Source organism: Vombatus ursinus, unplaced genomic scaffold (assembly GCF_900497805.2).
Source record: "Vombatus ursinus unplaced genomic scaffold, bare-nosed wombat genome assembly UNPS02006779.1, whole genome shotgun sequence".
Taxonomy (NCBI): domain Eukaryota; kingdom Metazoa; phylum Chordata; class Mammalia; order Diprotodontia; family Vombatidae; genus Vombatus; species Vombatus ursinus.
This window is the reverse complement of record NW_020946557.1, coordinates 6,498,264-6,513,242: the sequence shown is the minus strand read 5'-3', so window position 1 is coordinate 6,513,242 and position 14,979 is coordinate 6,498,264. Positions and strand designations below refer to the sequence as shown.

General features: G+C 37.1%; 1 protein-coding gene across 5 annotated transcripts in view; it reads right to left on the bottom strand.

Annotated features, from left to right (window-relative positions):
• The window catches only part of DSE (dermatan sulfate epimerase), a 98,408-nt gene that overhangs the window by 47,412 nt on the left and 36,017 nt on the right, over positions 1-14,979 (bottom strand). For 2 of the 5 annotated variants that reach the window (XM_027848518.1, XM_027848517.1), the window contains one exon: positions 7,617-8,085. In XM_027848518.1, the coding sequence (XP_027704319.1) occupies positions 7,617-8,032 (416 nt within the window). In that variant the 5' untranslated portion in view covers positions 8,033-8,085. Of the gene's footprint in view, positions 1-5,439; positions 5,596-7,616; positions 8,086-14,979 lie in introns of those variants that run through there. The other 3 variants (XM_027848519.1, XM_027848520.1, XM_027848521.1) reach the window with 3 other exon arrangements.

Sequence of the window (14,979 nt, the reverse complement as noted above, 5' to 3'; positions counted from 1 at the left end):
AGAAAACTTGCATGTCGATGAAATCACAAATCTGTTTGAGTCTTAATTGTTAAAATTTCATTTTCTTCTTTGTAGTGTTAAATTCTTTTTAGCACTCAATCAGTTTCTTTCACGGGCCTCAGCATGTATAGTCAGGATCAGAGGAGAATGGTTCTTAGGATTATAGTTTTAGAGCTGGAAAGGAATAGAACACAGCCCAAATGCCTCATTTTAGAGACGAGAAAACGGCGGCTTAACGTGTTGAAGTGACTCACCCAAGAAGGATGAGTCAGAGATAGGATTTGAACTCTCTGACACCAGAGCTAGTATTCTTTCCTCTGAACCATGCTATCTCCCAGCCCAAATGTAATCCAGTAAACCTACCTATGATTCTACAAACAAGAATCAAAAAGAAATTAAAATTTTAATTCAGCTCTCAGAAATCATGAAATCACCTGGAAAGAAAGGAAGGGGTAACAAAATCAAAATGATACATTTTGATTTAGTTAAAAAATTAAATTTCAAGTTGGTAAATTAATTACCATGCTGGTAAATGTTTACCTGACTGTCTGGAAGAGGTGGGGCATGTATGCACACAACACACTTTTAAGTCTGATTTGCACTGTTAACCATTATCATTTTCTTAAGCCTAAACAATCAACAAAACAACAAATGAAGCCCTGATTTGTAGGCTTTGCTGATTTCCAAGGTGTAAATGTCCACACTGAAGATTTAACAACTGGTGAGCCAGTTGCTGCTGGTTCCAACATAGCCTTGATTAAAAGGACAGAATCTAAAGGAAACTTAGAGCTGTGTTATCTTTGAGTAGATCTTAGTAGGTCCCACCATGTTGCCAATGATGACTTGTATAGAAGAAATGGCATAAATGACATCACCAAGGAGATGTATGACCAGCAAAAGTGGTAGATAAGTCATGGAGCAAAAACAGATTGTGTCCTATTGTCATTAAAGAGTTAGAGGAAGGCCTCTGGAAAGTTGGAAGGATCTTCTATGGAGGATTTATGGAAAGACAAGGATAAGAATTACATGGGTATGAAGGTATGAGAAGGGGTTTTGATTTTCATGGATAAAAGAAATAGTCACAGGGATGAAACCACAGATCCATTAAAAGTATCAAAGAATAGAGTCTAAGGCTAAGTTAGACTCTCTTCAAAAAATAAAAGAGAGATACTATACTTTAAATTCCACTGGGTTTTGTAGCATCTCCCTTTAACGGATAAAGTAGCTTTGTAAATTAGGACTTGTAAAGGGAAAGGAGCAGAGAACACTGCAGTCCTTGGATAGGTTGAGTTCAGTTGGAAGTAAGCCCATTTGAAAGGCTGATTCAAACTCAGAGATGCCACTGGGTTGTTTACATCATTCTGGAAAATAATGATAATTTGTGCTTGTAATAGCCTATTACAAACGCTTTTACAAAACCACAAAGAGCCACTTCCATTTATGACACAAGAAAGAAAGAGGTAGTTTCTTAAATCATCATTATCACCTTCATAATTATTAGAATAAATTCCTTTTTTTTCCTTTATAGTATATGTTTTACCAACTGGACATATAAAAAGGTCATTTTTTTTTTATAAAACAGCAGCCTTCTAAATCTTTTTTAAGCATGTGTTTAAAAAGAGGATTTTTAAAATGACAACTAAAATAAAATTACCTTTTTTTAGCTGTTGAATTACCAAATGCCAAATGAAATATAACATATTCATAGATTTTTTTTTTGGTACATGCATTTCCCAGATGTGGTTTTTTTGGGGGGGGGGGAATTTTTTTTTTGCTTGTCAAGAAGGCAAATCATTGTATATCCCCTTTGTCTCCTTTGCTGGTATTATGATGTACTCATAAAGAAAATGCCCAGTGGATCACTAGTGGAAATTTGAAGAAAACCAAGCCAGTGAAACGTCTATGTGTTGAACAGATGTTTGAGCAATGAGACAAGAAATGACTCCACTTCCCAAAGAAAAATACAAACTTCCAAACCAGATACTCTCATCTCCTTTGAGCATACATAGCAGAAGGGCTGGCCTGGGAGTAAGAAGGACCTGGGCTCCAAAGAAAAATACAAACTTCCAAACCAGATACTCTCATCTCCTTTGAGCATACATACCAGAAGGGCTGGCCTGGGAGTAAGAAGGACCTGGGCTCCAGTCTTGCCTCTGACACATACTGGCTGGGTGAGAATGGGTAAGTCATTTAACCTCTCAGTATGCCAAGTGGCTCTAAGATTATAAGGGAAAGAGGACTGCCTGACCTGAAATACTATAGAAAGTTTCTGAATTGGACTTTTCCATACCAATGAAATCATAGTTCTACTGGATCAAAACAAAATAAAAAACACATATACAGAATTATATACAAAATGGTATCCTACTGTGGGTGAAAGTGTTATGTATGATGAAAGTGACCTTTTACAGGAGGGTACATGGCAAAACCAGACATGCTCTCATTTGATACTTTACTTATATCTAATGATAGTAGGCATTCCCTGCCTTGCATATTACACTCCAGTACTTCCCACCCAAATGACCATCTGCAGAAACACAGAGGAGGTCTTAGGTTTTGGAAATAGTGGGTTGGGTCTTTCAATTCAACAATTCAATTCAACTTTTTCAGGCAAGTCTGCCACCTTAATTCAGTAGTAATAAGCACACTAAATGTATTTATTTGCTTATTTACTTACCTTACTTATCCATTCATTCATTTTCTAATTTATCTATCCATTTATTTATCTGCTTACTTATCCATCCATCCATCTATTTATTTTCTTATTGACTCATCTACTTACCCATTTATTTATTTATTTCTATTTGTTTATTTATTTTTAGCTGGGTGTCTCTTTCTTGCCCAGGCTGGGAATGTAGGGGCCACTCCCCACATCCCACTTCTGATTAGCCTAGAAGCTTTGATCTACTTTGTTTCCACTTTGGGCCAGTTTGCTGCTTCTTAGGCAATATGCTGGCCCCTGCTCCCAGGGGTTCACCATTACCAATGCTTAACTTAGAGTGGACACCTGATTGGCTTTGTTGTTTTTGTTCAGTTGTGTCCAACTCTTTGTGATCCCAAGGACCACAGCATGCCAATACTGTCCCTGGGGTTTTCTTGGCAAAAATACTGTAGTAGTTTGTCATTTCCTTCTCCAGTGGATTAAGGCAAATAGAGGTTAAGTGACTTGCCCAGAATCACACAGCTAGTAAGTGTCTGAGGTCACATTTGAACTCAGGTCTTCCTGACTCCAGTGCTCTATCCACTGGGTCACCTAGCTGCCTCTCTCACTGGCTTACTCTATGCAATCAAGAACTCCCAAGCTCAGGAGATTTGCCATTCAGCTCCCAACTCCCACACTTCCTTCCTCAGAAGGAACTACAATATTCTGCCACCATACCTGGCAATATATGTCCCAAAAGACTTAGCACAGTTTTAAGTTTCATTAAGCTTGAGATTGCTCTAAGACTTTTGGAATATCTTGTATTTCAAACAGAAATTATTTATGTTATTGCTCCAACATAGAGAATGATTTTCTCTTAGGGAAACAGGGCTTCTTATTTATCATTCTGCAGTCAAATATTATAGAACCATACCCTACAACTACTATCAAAGGAGACAGACATACCCATATGTACCTGTGCTATAGATTAAGAAAGCTAATATATGCCCATGCTGAATTAGACCAAAAGCATATCAAAATTTATATTTTAGTCATATTGAGTAACTTATTATTAGTTGTCTTATTTTTTAAAAACATAATCAACAGCATCTATTGGGATGATAAAAGATTTTTCAATAAAAGGTCCAATTGCAAAATAGAATATAAAAGGATTATAGGCATGGTAATTTTTTTAAAAAAATTAAATTTTGCATGTTTTATTTTCTACAGAACTGTCATTTCAAGGGCCTCTGTAACTTTTGGTGAGGAAAATCCCTTTACCAATGTAGACTAACAAATATACTATGACTTAAGATCTTAGAAATCTAGTGTGGACACTAATAGATCAAGTGACTTGCCCTGGGTCACATAACTAGTATGAGTCAGAGGTAGTTCTTCCTGACTCCAAAGAAAGTGCTCTATTATTATGCCATACTATTAAAATTTCCATGAAGCTATTAAAAACACAATCCCAAAGCAGTGCTAACCAAGGCAAAATAGTTAGTAACTAACATTCTGGGTGTTCCAATCACTTCCCAAGCTGGAAACTGGTTATCCATTTGTAAGCAGGCCACCTCCTGTGAGGATAACATTAAATTTCTGATACAGGCCAAGGAAAGAGCACTAGCTTGATACTAACAAGCCACTGCTTTGTTTTTTTAAAATAAAAGATAAAAGCATAAAGCTACATCTACATTCTACAAGGGAATAGGCTTATTCTGCTTTGTTCCAAAGGAGGGAACCAGGCCAGCAATCAAATTTGGGTTTGAGATCAGAAAACAAACAAACAAACCAAAAAACCCTTCCCTAACAATTGCAGTTTGCCCCGGGTGGAATGAGCTTCCTGGGAAAATACTGATTTCTCTCACTTGAGTTTTCAAACAAAGGTTGGATGACCATTTGTCCCTTCTGTTGTTCTAGACTTTTTTTTTTTTTGGATAAGGGGAAGGGTATGGGCTGGGTTGGCTGGACATGGAGGTTCCTTATGATTTCTACTTTCATCAGTCTTCCCTAAGCAGGTCACCAACCATGCTCCTTATTTATAAGTGAATTGCAATGTGCCTCTAGTAATGTGTGAATCTGAACTTTTAGCAACTAGATCAAAACTAGCACTTTTTATGTCAAATTACTTGCTTTCACTCAAACCACAGGACATATCTGGTCCTCTAGTGAGAACATGCATTTGAGGTGAACGTTTATATACTGCTGTTTTTGTACTATATTATAAAACTGAATTATTTTATAAAATGGTCTTGATTTTGGCGTACTAATAAAAAATGCTTTTAAAAAAAGGTCTTTCACAGCAGTCTTCTCTTTTACTAGCTGAAATTAAAAAACATTCTATTACAACTAACACTTGGGAATGTTTTTATTGTTGTCTTTAAGAAGTCAGACATCTGCTAAATTACTTATCTTTATAAACTCTTTGAAAGTTAATATCTGTGTAAAATGGATCCTGAAAAAAAGGCCACAGTTAAGAATGACAAATGTTTCTTTCGCTGGGATAGTAAATTTGGTTGCCATTTTTGATTAATTGACTTCCCCAAGTGGAAATGACTTCTAGTAAGTTGTATATTTTAAGTGTTTGCTCCAAATAAAGATTGAAAGTATATTCTTTCTTTCTTCTCGGGGAAGTACTCAAATGCTGCAGAACCAAAAAACCTGTGCAGAAGAATTGAACCCAAACAAAATCATATCTCGGAGGCCTAAAATAACTACACCCTTCAAAATAGCCTTATTTTAATGAACAAAACAGTCTAAACTATTTGTCTCTGATCTGAATTTTAAGTTAATCTTACCAGAAGTTTTTCCCCCTCATAAAGTTCCAGGAAACTCTTCCAGATTTATGGGCAAACAGGGCTCTTAACCAGAAATTGGCAGAAATTAGTCAGGAAACTTGCATAATATTCGCCTTCACCTTTCTGACATCTGGCAAGATGCTTTTTGTTAAAAACCTAAACATATTGTTTAAAAATATTTAAAAAATGTTTAAAAAAAATTCACATTTCTAATACCATCAAGTGACAAGAAACAATTTCATTGCTAAAGCGAAATGTCATATAGTTTATAGTCATTGAGTGGGATTTGTTTTGTTATTTTGGATTTGTATCTCTAGTGTCTCATACACAGAAAATGCTTAATAAATGCCTCGTGGTTGATTGATTGGTTGAACCACTAACACTGGTGGTTAAAGTCATTTTATCACCTTTTTAAGCAATCTCTGTCATTTTTAATTGCGCCAAACAAGGGAGAAGCTGTTCATTCATGCTTATGAATTTTAGAATGTAAATTACATAATAAGGATTCATATTTTGATGCATACACGTACATGAGTGCATGTTTAATCCTTTAGTGATAAATTAACTCTGTCGAGTCATAGTGACAGTTTCAATTCCTCTCTGTCATCAATGTCAGAAAAGCTAAATAAGACCTAATTGTCTGCCTCCACTACTAACAAAGAGATCCTCAAGTACTCCAGATTGAATAGTCAAATGAGATCTATGATATCCCAAAATATGCCTGTTACATAAAATGGAAAGTATTACAGTTAAATCTTACAATATTTATATATTCAATTCTGAAAATTTTGCCCAAGTTTCTTCTACATGTTCCTTCTTTCCTTTTTCTTGCCTTGTTTTTCTTTCTCTTTTGTTCCATTTTCTTCCTTCTTCCTTCCTTCCTTCCTTTCTTTCTTCTTTTCTTTCTTTCTTCCTTCCTTCCCTAAACTGTGATTTTCTTGGTAACAGCAGTGTGGAAACTCCCTCCACAGATGCAGATGGCTATTTCATCTGTAACTTACAGTAAGTGCTGCCTGAGTCTCCAATAAAGAAAGCCTTTTGCCTGGTCTCTTGCCAGGACCCAGGCTTCCACAACACTTCCTGCAGTCCCTTCATCATGACCCTACACTCAGACTCTCTCTACTCCACAGGAAACTTGGCTTCCACCCCTGGCATTCCTGGCTCTGATAGATGAGCTTTTTTGCCTTATTTTACAGGGAACTGGACCTCTGGGTTGCATCTATAGAGGTCCCCTTCCCCCAACACCTCTTTATGTGTTGTTTTCTCCCATTAGAATTGAAGCTTCCTAAAGGCAAGGACTATCTTACTTGCTTCTATTTGTATGTGTAATGCGTAGTACAGTGCCTGGGATACATAGTAAGTGCTTAATAAATGTTCTCTCTGTGTGTCTGTCTGTCAGGAAGGTTAAGTGACTAATCTAGGATCACATAGCAAATATGTGTCAGAAATGAGAGTGGGGTCTTCCTGACTACACACCAACCCTCTTTAGAGGCAATGAGGTGAGGAGTGAATAGAGAGCTGGATTTGGAGTAAGGAAGGTGTGATTTCAAATCCTGCTTGAGACACTTACTAGCTATATGACTCTAGGCAAGTCACTTCATCTCTCTCAGCCATAAAATTAGGATAATAATAGCACCTACTTCATAGGGTTGTTGTGAAAATCAAATGAGATCAATATATGTATGGTACTTTGTAAACCTTAAACCTCTACATAAATGTTAGCTATTATTATTATGCCATATAGCTCCACTTGACTAGATTTTGCCTAAATATTTTAATTTTAATCATAAAAGTAAGGATAAGAAAAACTTCTAGATGTCAAACTGTCTCAAACTTGTCAACAGCTCAAGGAACATTGATGAACTCACATGGCCGGAAAGGCTGCAACTAATAGTGACCAAAGTAGGTATCCATTTGGGGAGCACTAGTGGGGGGGATATGTGGAATGAGAGGGCATTATTAAACATTATTTATTATATTAGAGTGAAACACACTACGGCCAGGGTGCAATTTTCAAACTCTGCTTAGGCTTATAAATGTTAGGTACCAGTTTTAATGGTAGGCAAAAGCTATGTGAGAATCCAACTTATAGTGCTTTAACTAGAGCCCAAATTCATTCATTCCTTTGCAAGTATCAGTATTTATACATAAAGAACAAAAAAAGGACAAAAATCTACCAACTAGGCTGAGCAGCCATCCTCTCCATGTAGTCCTTGGCCATATTTTGGGCTTCGATGTTCTCAGGATACAGCACACAGAACATTGCCAAGGCACCCAGGTTGTTGCCATAGATTTCGTTCCACCTTGCACTGTAATCCTTGGGATCCCAAGGAGGAAGATACTCCAGGGGACTAGACAGCATGGTCTGCACGGCTTCAGTTAACCGTGCGGCAATGTGCCGGTGTGTGCTGGCTGCCCTCCCCTGCAGCTCCTCTACCTCCCCCTTGGAAAAATACAGCATTGGGTGGCTGTCGTAGTTGGCATTGATGAAGGGGATCATTACTTCTGGGTTCTCGTCAGTGACGTAGGCTGCCACTAAATAACACAGATGTATGAAAAACACACTGGGAGCCCCCCGTGTGTGAGTCCTCATTGTGGCATCAGATCTCCAAGTCGCAAAGGCAGCCAAACCATCTTTGAAATGTCCTGAAAGAGGAAAAACAAAGATAAATCAGCAAGGCATGGTGGGAAACATATGGAAGATAGGGCTCTATGTACTTTTTAAAGTGGTACTACTTGGTCCTGAGTTTTGAAAAGAAAATTTTGTGAGTATAGATTTCTCTAATATTTATAAAAACTCATTAGAAGTAAAGACTATGTGAGGAAGTTTACTGATGACTAATGAATCCTGTTTCTAAAAATTAGAGTCAAGCAAACACACAAACCACATGCAGGCATTTTCACTGAAGATATCACAATCTATAAGGAGAAAAACAATACTACACAAACAATAAGAGAAAAGGTCATTCTATTTTCTCTCTGATAATTTCTCACACAGGTAAGTTGTTTCTCTTTTAAAAATATTTATTTATTTATTTTCATTTTTCAACATTCACTTTTACAAGATTTTGAGTTCTAACTTTTCCCCCCTCTCTTTCCAAGGTGGCGTGCAGTCTGATATAGACTATACATGTACAATCATATTAAATATATTTCCATGTTAATCATGTCGTGAAAGAAGAATATGAGAAAGAAAAAACAAAAGCAAACTAAAAAGGAAATAGCATGCTTCAATCTGCATTCGGACTCCATAACTCTTTTTCTGGATGTGGATAGCATTTTCCATCATGAGTCTTTTGGAATCGTCTTAGATCACTGCATTGCTGAGCAGAGCTAAGTTTATCAAAGTCGGTCATCATACAATGTTGGGTCTTTTTTTCTATGATAAAACCTCATGCTACTTCAATGGGAATATGAATGGCTAAGAAGAAAAAGTGGGAAATATTTTTAAATGATCCTTCTCCAATTCACTTTTTTCCTATACTAAGTGTTTGAACTAATAAATCTTTAAGAATTTAAATAGGCAAAAGTGTTATGACTAATGTGAAGAAGCAGCAGGACCAGTTGAGCAGAAGGAGCAAAAGGATCAAAAAAAGTAAGAAGACTTGCCATTCTTCTTACATCTTGCTTCCTGACATGTACTTTTTGATCCAGTAATCCTGACTTCCTGGCTGTTCATGAACAAGATACTCCATCTCTCCATTCTGGGTATTCTCTCTGGCTGTTCCCCCATGCTTGCAACCTCTCTCTCCTTGGCTCCATCCAGATATCCTCCCTGGCTTCCTTTAAGTCCCAATAAAAATCCTATCTTTTCCTGGAATCCTTCCCCAACCCCTCTTAATTCTAGTGCCTTCCCTCTAATCATTTTCTATTTACCTTGCATATAGCTTTCTTTGTATATATTTGTTTGCATATTATCTTCCCTATTAGATTATAAGCTTCTTGAGGGCAGAGACTGTCTTTTGCATCTTTTTGTATCCCCAGTGCTTAACAAAGTGCCTGGCACATAGAAGGCAATGAACAAATGTTTATGAGCAAAAAGGGGGTCAACATCTCTCAAAACTTTTTCCCAGTGGCAGATAATAGCATCAATGCAACAAAGGATTTGGAATGCCAGAGTTTTGATCTTTGAAAAGGATAGATAAGATATCTAGAAGTAGAGATAGAATACACACACACATACATACATACACATGTGATACATATATATGTTTATATATGTATATACTAACATATACAAAAACACTGGCCATAGAATATACAAGCATTTTTTCCTTATTACTTTATAGTGCTGTCTATTTTTACATTTTGCACATAGAGTTTGAGTGCAATTTACTAAGGTGAAAATTTAAACCAGCCCATATATGTTTTTAACTATTTGATATTCTAAAAACTGCTTTCAATGGTGATTTTGCTTATAGGTTAAAAGAGAGTCTGTTTAAATGTAGTAACATTTAAAAAAAAATCTCATACTACTATGCCCCACATCTGGGATAAAACAGGCCTGCGATCTCCCCACAGGAAGGTCAGAGAATTCCTAAAATTCCTAAGAGGGGAAAGGTTATAGAAAGCAGACTAGAGAGACAGTTTTGTGTAAATAATGAACAGTAGTTTTCAATTATTAAAAAAGAGAGGCTGATGGAGCAAGGAAAAATGGTTTCCATAATCAGAAAGAACACTAAGAATTAAATATACACTGTAGCCTAATTCACATCTTCCTTTTGGTTTATTTCCAAGATCAAAGCAATTAGAATCATGCAAGGATGTTAGATTAAATTATATGTGTGTATAAATTATACATTACAAATATATAATATTTTGCTATATTTTTAAATATTGGAGATAAAAAGAAAATAAAAATCATTGGCATTATTTTTGGGAACATTTGCAATTCACTTAATGAGCAAAATTTGAGATCACTGTACTAAATAGAATTTAAATCTCGGATGCAACCCCTATTGTGTCCAGCACCCAAAGCTTCAACCTGGCTGGCTGTCTCAAAATCATAAGCTGGGCCAAAAAAAAAAAATTGTCCTCTATGCTAAGTCTAGCGAGATGTGGGGTGGGACTGGAGAAAAAGGTTATAGTCTCCTGAAATAAAAAGATTTGGCTGAGTCTAGTTATGCCTACTTACCTGTATGGTCACTTTCCCCAGAAAATGGCATGAATGATAAAAGAAAGCACATACGCAGATATGAATAATGAAATGAAGTCCTGAAAACTCTCAGATCTAAACCTATCCAGTCTGTGGCCATCTTAGGCCTATGATGCCCAGAGTGAATTTAGGTGTGTGAAGAGGAACAAAGAAGTGGAAGAAGGTAAAGGTGAAAGTAAAGAACAAGTGAAAGAGAAGGAGGGATAAGACAAAAAATGAAGAAAAAATCAAAGGAAAAGACAAATGAAGAGTAAGCAGGAGATGGGGGTGTAAGTGTGTGTTTGTGTTGCCTGCTCTCCAGGTTCAGCTGACAGCTCTGGACTTGAAAGGAAAAGCAGAGTTCTTCTGTTCTCTACTGTAGCTCCTGGAACTTATTTAAAAAAAAATTGTAATAGTTCAACATCTGGACCAGCGATGAGTATTTGAGAAGGAGGGAACTCTGAAGAAGTGAACTCCTCTCCAACTTAAACATTGCATGACAGTCCATGAAAATTTGGTAACAAAAGGACTGCATGACTTTTATTTCTTTTATCTTCGGGCTGTGCACTTAATCTTCCTGGGACTCAGTTTCCTTCTTTTATAAATAAGAGGTTAAGATAGTACTAGATGGCTTCTGAGGCCCAGAAGAAGCATTGTAAGATTCGGTGGGTACGTCCCTAGTTTCTTCACCTATTTTATGTCATGTACCCCTTTGGTAGTCTGGTGAAGTTCTTGGATCCTTCTTATAAAAATTTTAAATTCACAAAATAAAAGCCATAGGAGTACAAAGAAAACCAATTACATGGAAATACAGTTATCAAAATATTTTTAAAAAACAAGTTTATAGGCCTCAGGTTAAAAATCCTTTTCCTACATAGTATCCTTAAAACTATGGAATCATTGATACTAACCTTAACTAATTCATATTGGAGTTTGACCAGCCCTGCCAAGAATGTTTCCAGTTACAGATAATGTAAATGTATTTCTTCCCATGAGAACTGCCAATTCTCATAGTTTGAGAGCTTTCTCTAAAACCGGACAACTGTTGTTTTGGACATAACTATGATGGGTTGGGCCAGTTTCCTGATTATTATTTCAGCTGGCTAGGGTAGAAGGGGTTACCTGTGATATGATTCACTGAGGCAGGGCAGAATGCCAACCAGCTTCCACAGCTCACCCTAATTCTGTCCCTGTCTCTTTCGCTCTATGTCACTACTTCCACTTTCTCTACGTCCCAGTTCCATTAGCTCTCCCTAGACTATAGAGGTGGAAGAATCAATGTCACTACCACACCTAACTCCAGTTTACTGATCCTAGAGACAAAAGAGAAAGAGTATCGCTATATGTGGAGTAAAAAGTCCAGAATTTGATTCTTGGTTCCGTCACTTACTTCCTGGGTGAAGTCACCTCTTTGAACTTCAGTTTCCTCACAATACTTGCATTACCTACATCTTAGTTTTGGGAATTTGTTTGGGGGGGGTCAGGGGCAAGTACTTTTTAAACCATAAGTTGAATGGGAATAGCTTTTCCTACATTAGGAAATAAATCATTATCCCTCCTTAGTTCAGCTGAGGAATTTAGAGTTTTCCACAAGAAACTTTGACCAAGAAACCAAAGAGGGAATCCCTTCTTCTGTCCTCTTCTTAAAACCTAAATCCTAAAAAATACCCCATAAAAAACCTAAACCTTCCTCTACCTAAACCAAAACATAAACACAGATGCATTTTTCAGAGCATAGATTTTTGATTCACACTTCACTGAATTCTAGCCAGAAAACAGTTTGGCCTGCATGACTTATAGGACGTTCAATTATTCTCTAGTTTCTGTCCATCTCCTCAACCAAATCACACTACTTCTAAAGTCCCTGTGTTTAGAACTTGGGCATTTCCTCCTTCTGCTTCCTCATTGAGCACTACTCTCCATCCCCAAGAAAGTAGTCAGAGTCAGATGAGACAATAAGCTGCTCAAATCTAATGGGTTTATACTTTCCCAAGTCTCTCCCTTTACAGGAGAAATAAATACATATTAGAGCTATATCCAGACACACTAGCACCATGCAGAGTATGTAATTTCTTCCTGTGTTGTGGAGAGTCAGGGGTCATTTCCCTACAATCTCCATTTGGCCATTGATCATTGAAAAGAGATACTCAACAGCAAGGCATCTGTCAAAATGTGCTGTGGCATTTTGACCCAATGTTCAGAGGACAGGCTCAGAATGGTAAAATTGCGGCATATACCATGGAAGGCTGTAAAATCTATTAATGTAAATAGGATAGATTTTGTTTCTATAATCCAACTCTCCTAAAGTCTATGGGCTCAATAATCCTTCTCAGACCTGTTTTACCAAAAAAAAATTCTTTCTTCCAACTCTTCTCAAATGATGCAATGGTAATTCTTTTGATACTCTAGTATCATATGGCCTTACGTCTCTTTTCCTCTGTCATTATAACATAGCACAAAGAATAACAATTGTTTAAAATAGTTTGCATTCAATTATATCCTCAATAGAAAGCTAGCCTTGAAGTTGGGAAGATCTAGGGTCACATCTAGCCTCTGACACCTACTACTAGTTCAGTGACCCTGAGCAAAGCATTTAACCCTTCAGTGGCTCAGGCAACTCTCTAAGACCATAGAGCACTTGCTGATTTGCAATGATAAAAGGAGTTTCCTTACTAGGAATTCTCTAAGCCAAAGAAATCAGAGGTCCAGAACAGCCCCTCCCCCCAAAAAAGTCATCTTCTCCACTAAAGCCATACTTCATTGACCAATTTTCATGTGGAGATGGCCCTGTGTTCTCCAGAGCTATATGGAACTAAAGTTCTGGCAGGTCCTATCAAGCAGGAAAGACTTGAAGAATGGATGTGGCAATGGATGCTGTGTCAATTGTCAGAGGACTGGCTGATATTCAAAAAAGGAAATTTACATTTATGAAGGAAATAACTTGAAAGACAAAGTGCCAGACCTGTTGAACTACTGAAGAAATATGATCAATTAAATGTTAGACTCTTCTGACCTACAAGATAATACTGATATATTTTGTCAATCAGTAAGCATTAATTAAACACTATGTGCCAGGCACTTTACTCTGCACTGAAGATATGAAGAAAAAAGATGGTTCCTGCTCTCAAGGAGCTTTATCCAGATAGTTATTTCCTTGGGTGCACACCTTACTTCTGCTGTGCAGCGTATTCATCGCACAGGACTTATTCTTTGTTTGTTTGTTTTTTTGTTTGTTTGTTTTTGTTTTTTAAGGCAATTGGGGTTAAGTGACTTGCCCAGGCTCACACAGCTAGTAAGTGTCAAGTATTTGGTCTGAGGTCACATTTGAACGCAGGTCCTCCTGACTTCAGGGCCGATGCTCTATCCACTGCGCCACCTAGCTGCCCCACAGGACTTTTTTCTTGCACTCTAAGTTAAGTGAAAAATAATTGCATAACAACTTGAAAGAATTGATAATTATTTAATGTGGTACATTAATAATGTCACAGGATCACAGATTTAGAGCTAGAAAGGATCTTATCTAGTTCAACATTTTCATTTTACAAATGAGGAAACTGAGTCCCAGAGACTTGCCCGACGTAATACAAATAGTAAGTGGCGGAGGCAGGATTAGAAACGAAGTTCTCCAACTCCAAATCCAAAGTTCTTTCCACTGTACCATGCTGCCATTAGATGAGGCATAAACCAGAGAAATAAGTACTTGGTTCTGTGGAGGACTGATAAGAGACCCTATCACAGTATGGGAAGAAGGTATGGATTGGTTGCAATCTGTCCACATCAAGGAGATCACAGATTCATTGGGGCACTAAATTTCAAGTAGGTTATGAGAGGGCATTAAAAGGCAGACCTTTAAGCCCTGTTCCAATAAAAGCAACACTAATAATACCGTATTTGATTTACCAGTTTTTCTTCTTTAAGATTCTGATCATATTTTATCCTTGTACTAACTGTTAAGTAGAGAGGTATAGGCATCATTATTTAATTCCATTTTATGAATTGAAAAACAGAAGCACTGACAAGTTAACATGATATATTTCCAAAGTCAAACAGTTGCAGAGCCAAAATTAGAACCCAAGTATAGTAAATCTTATGCCAGTACTCCTTCTATTAGACCATATTTGTTTTTAAACCAACTATACTCTGCAATCTGTTTCAGCCACCTTCACATAATGCAAACACATAGAAGGAATATACTGAAAGGATGTGAAGGAACTAAGACACAGTATGTACATGATGTTTCAAATACAGTTATCCCTTCCACACGATGACTTTCTCCATCACAGTTTTTCGAAATATTGTGGGTCGGCATAAGAAATTCAATGGGAATTTTGGGGGAGTTTTGCAGAAGCTGTGGACAACACATGATGGCCAGCAAATGACACAGAGACTGTGACCAAATACTTAAC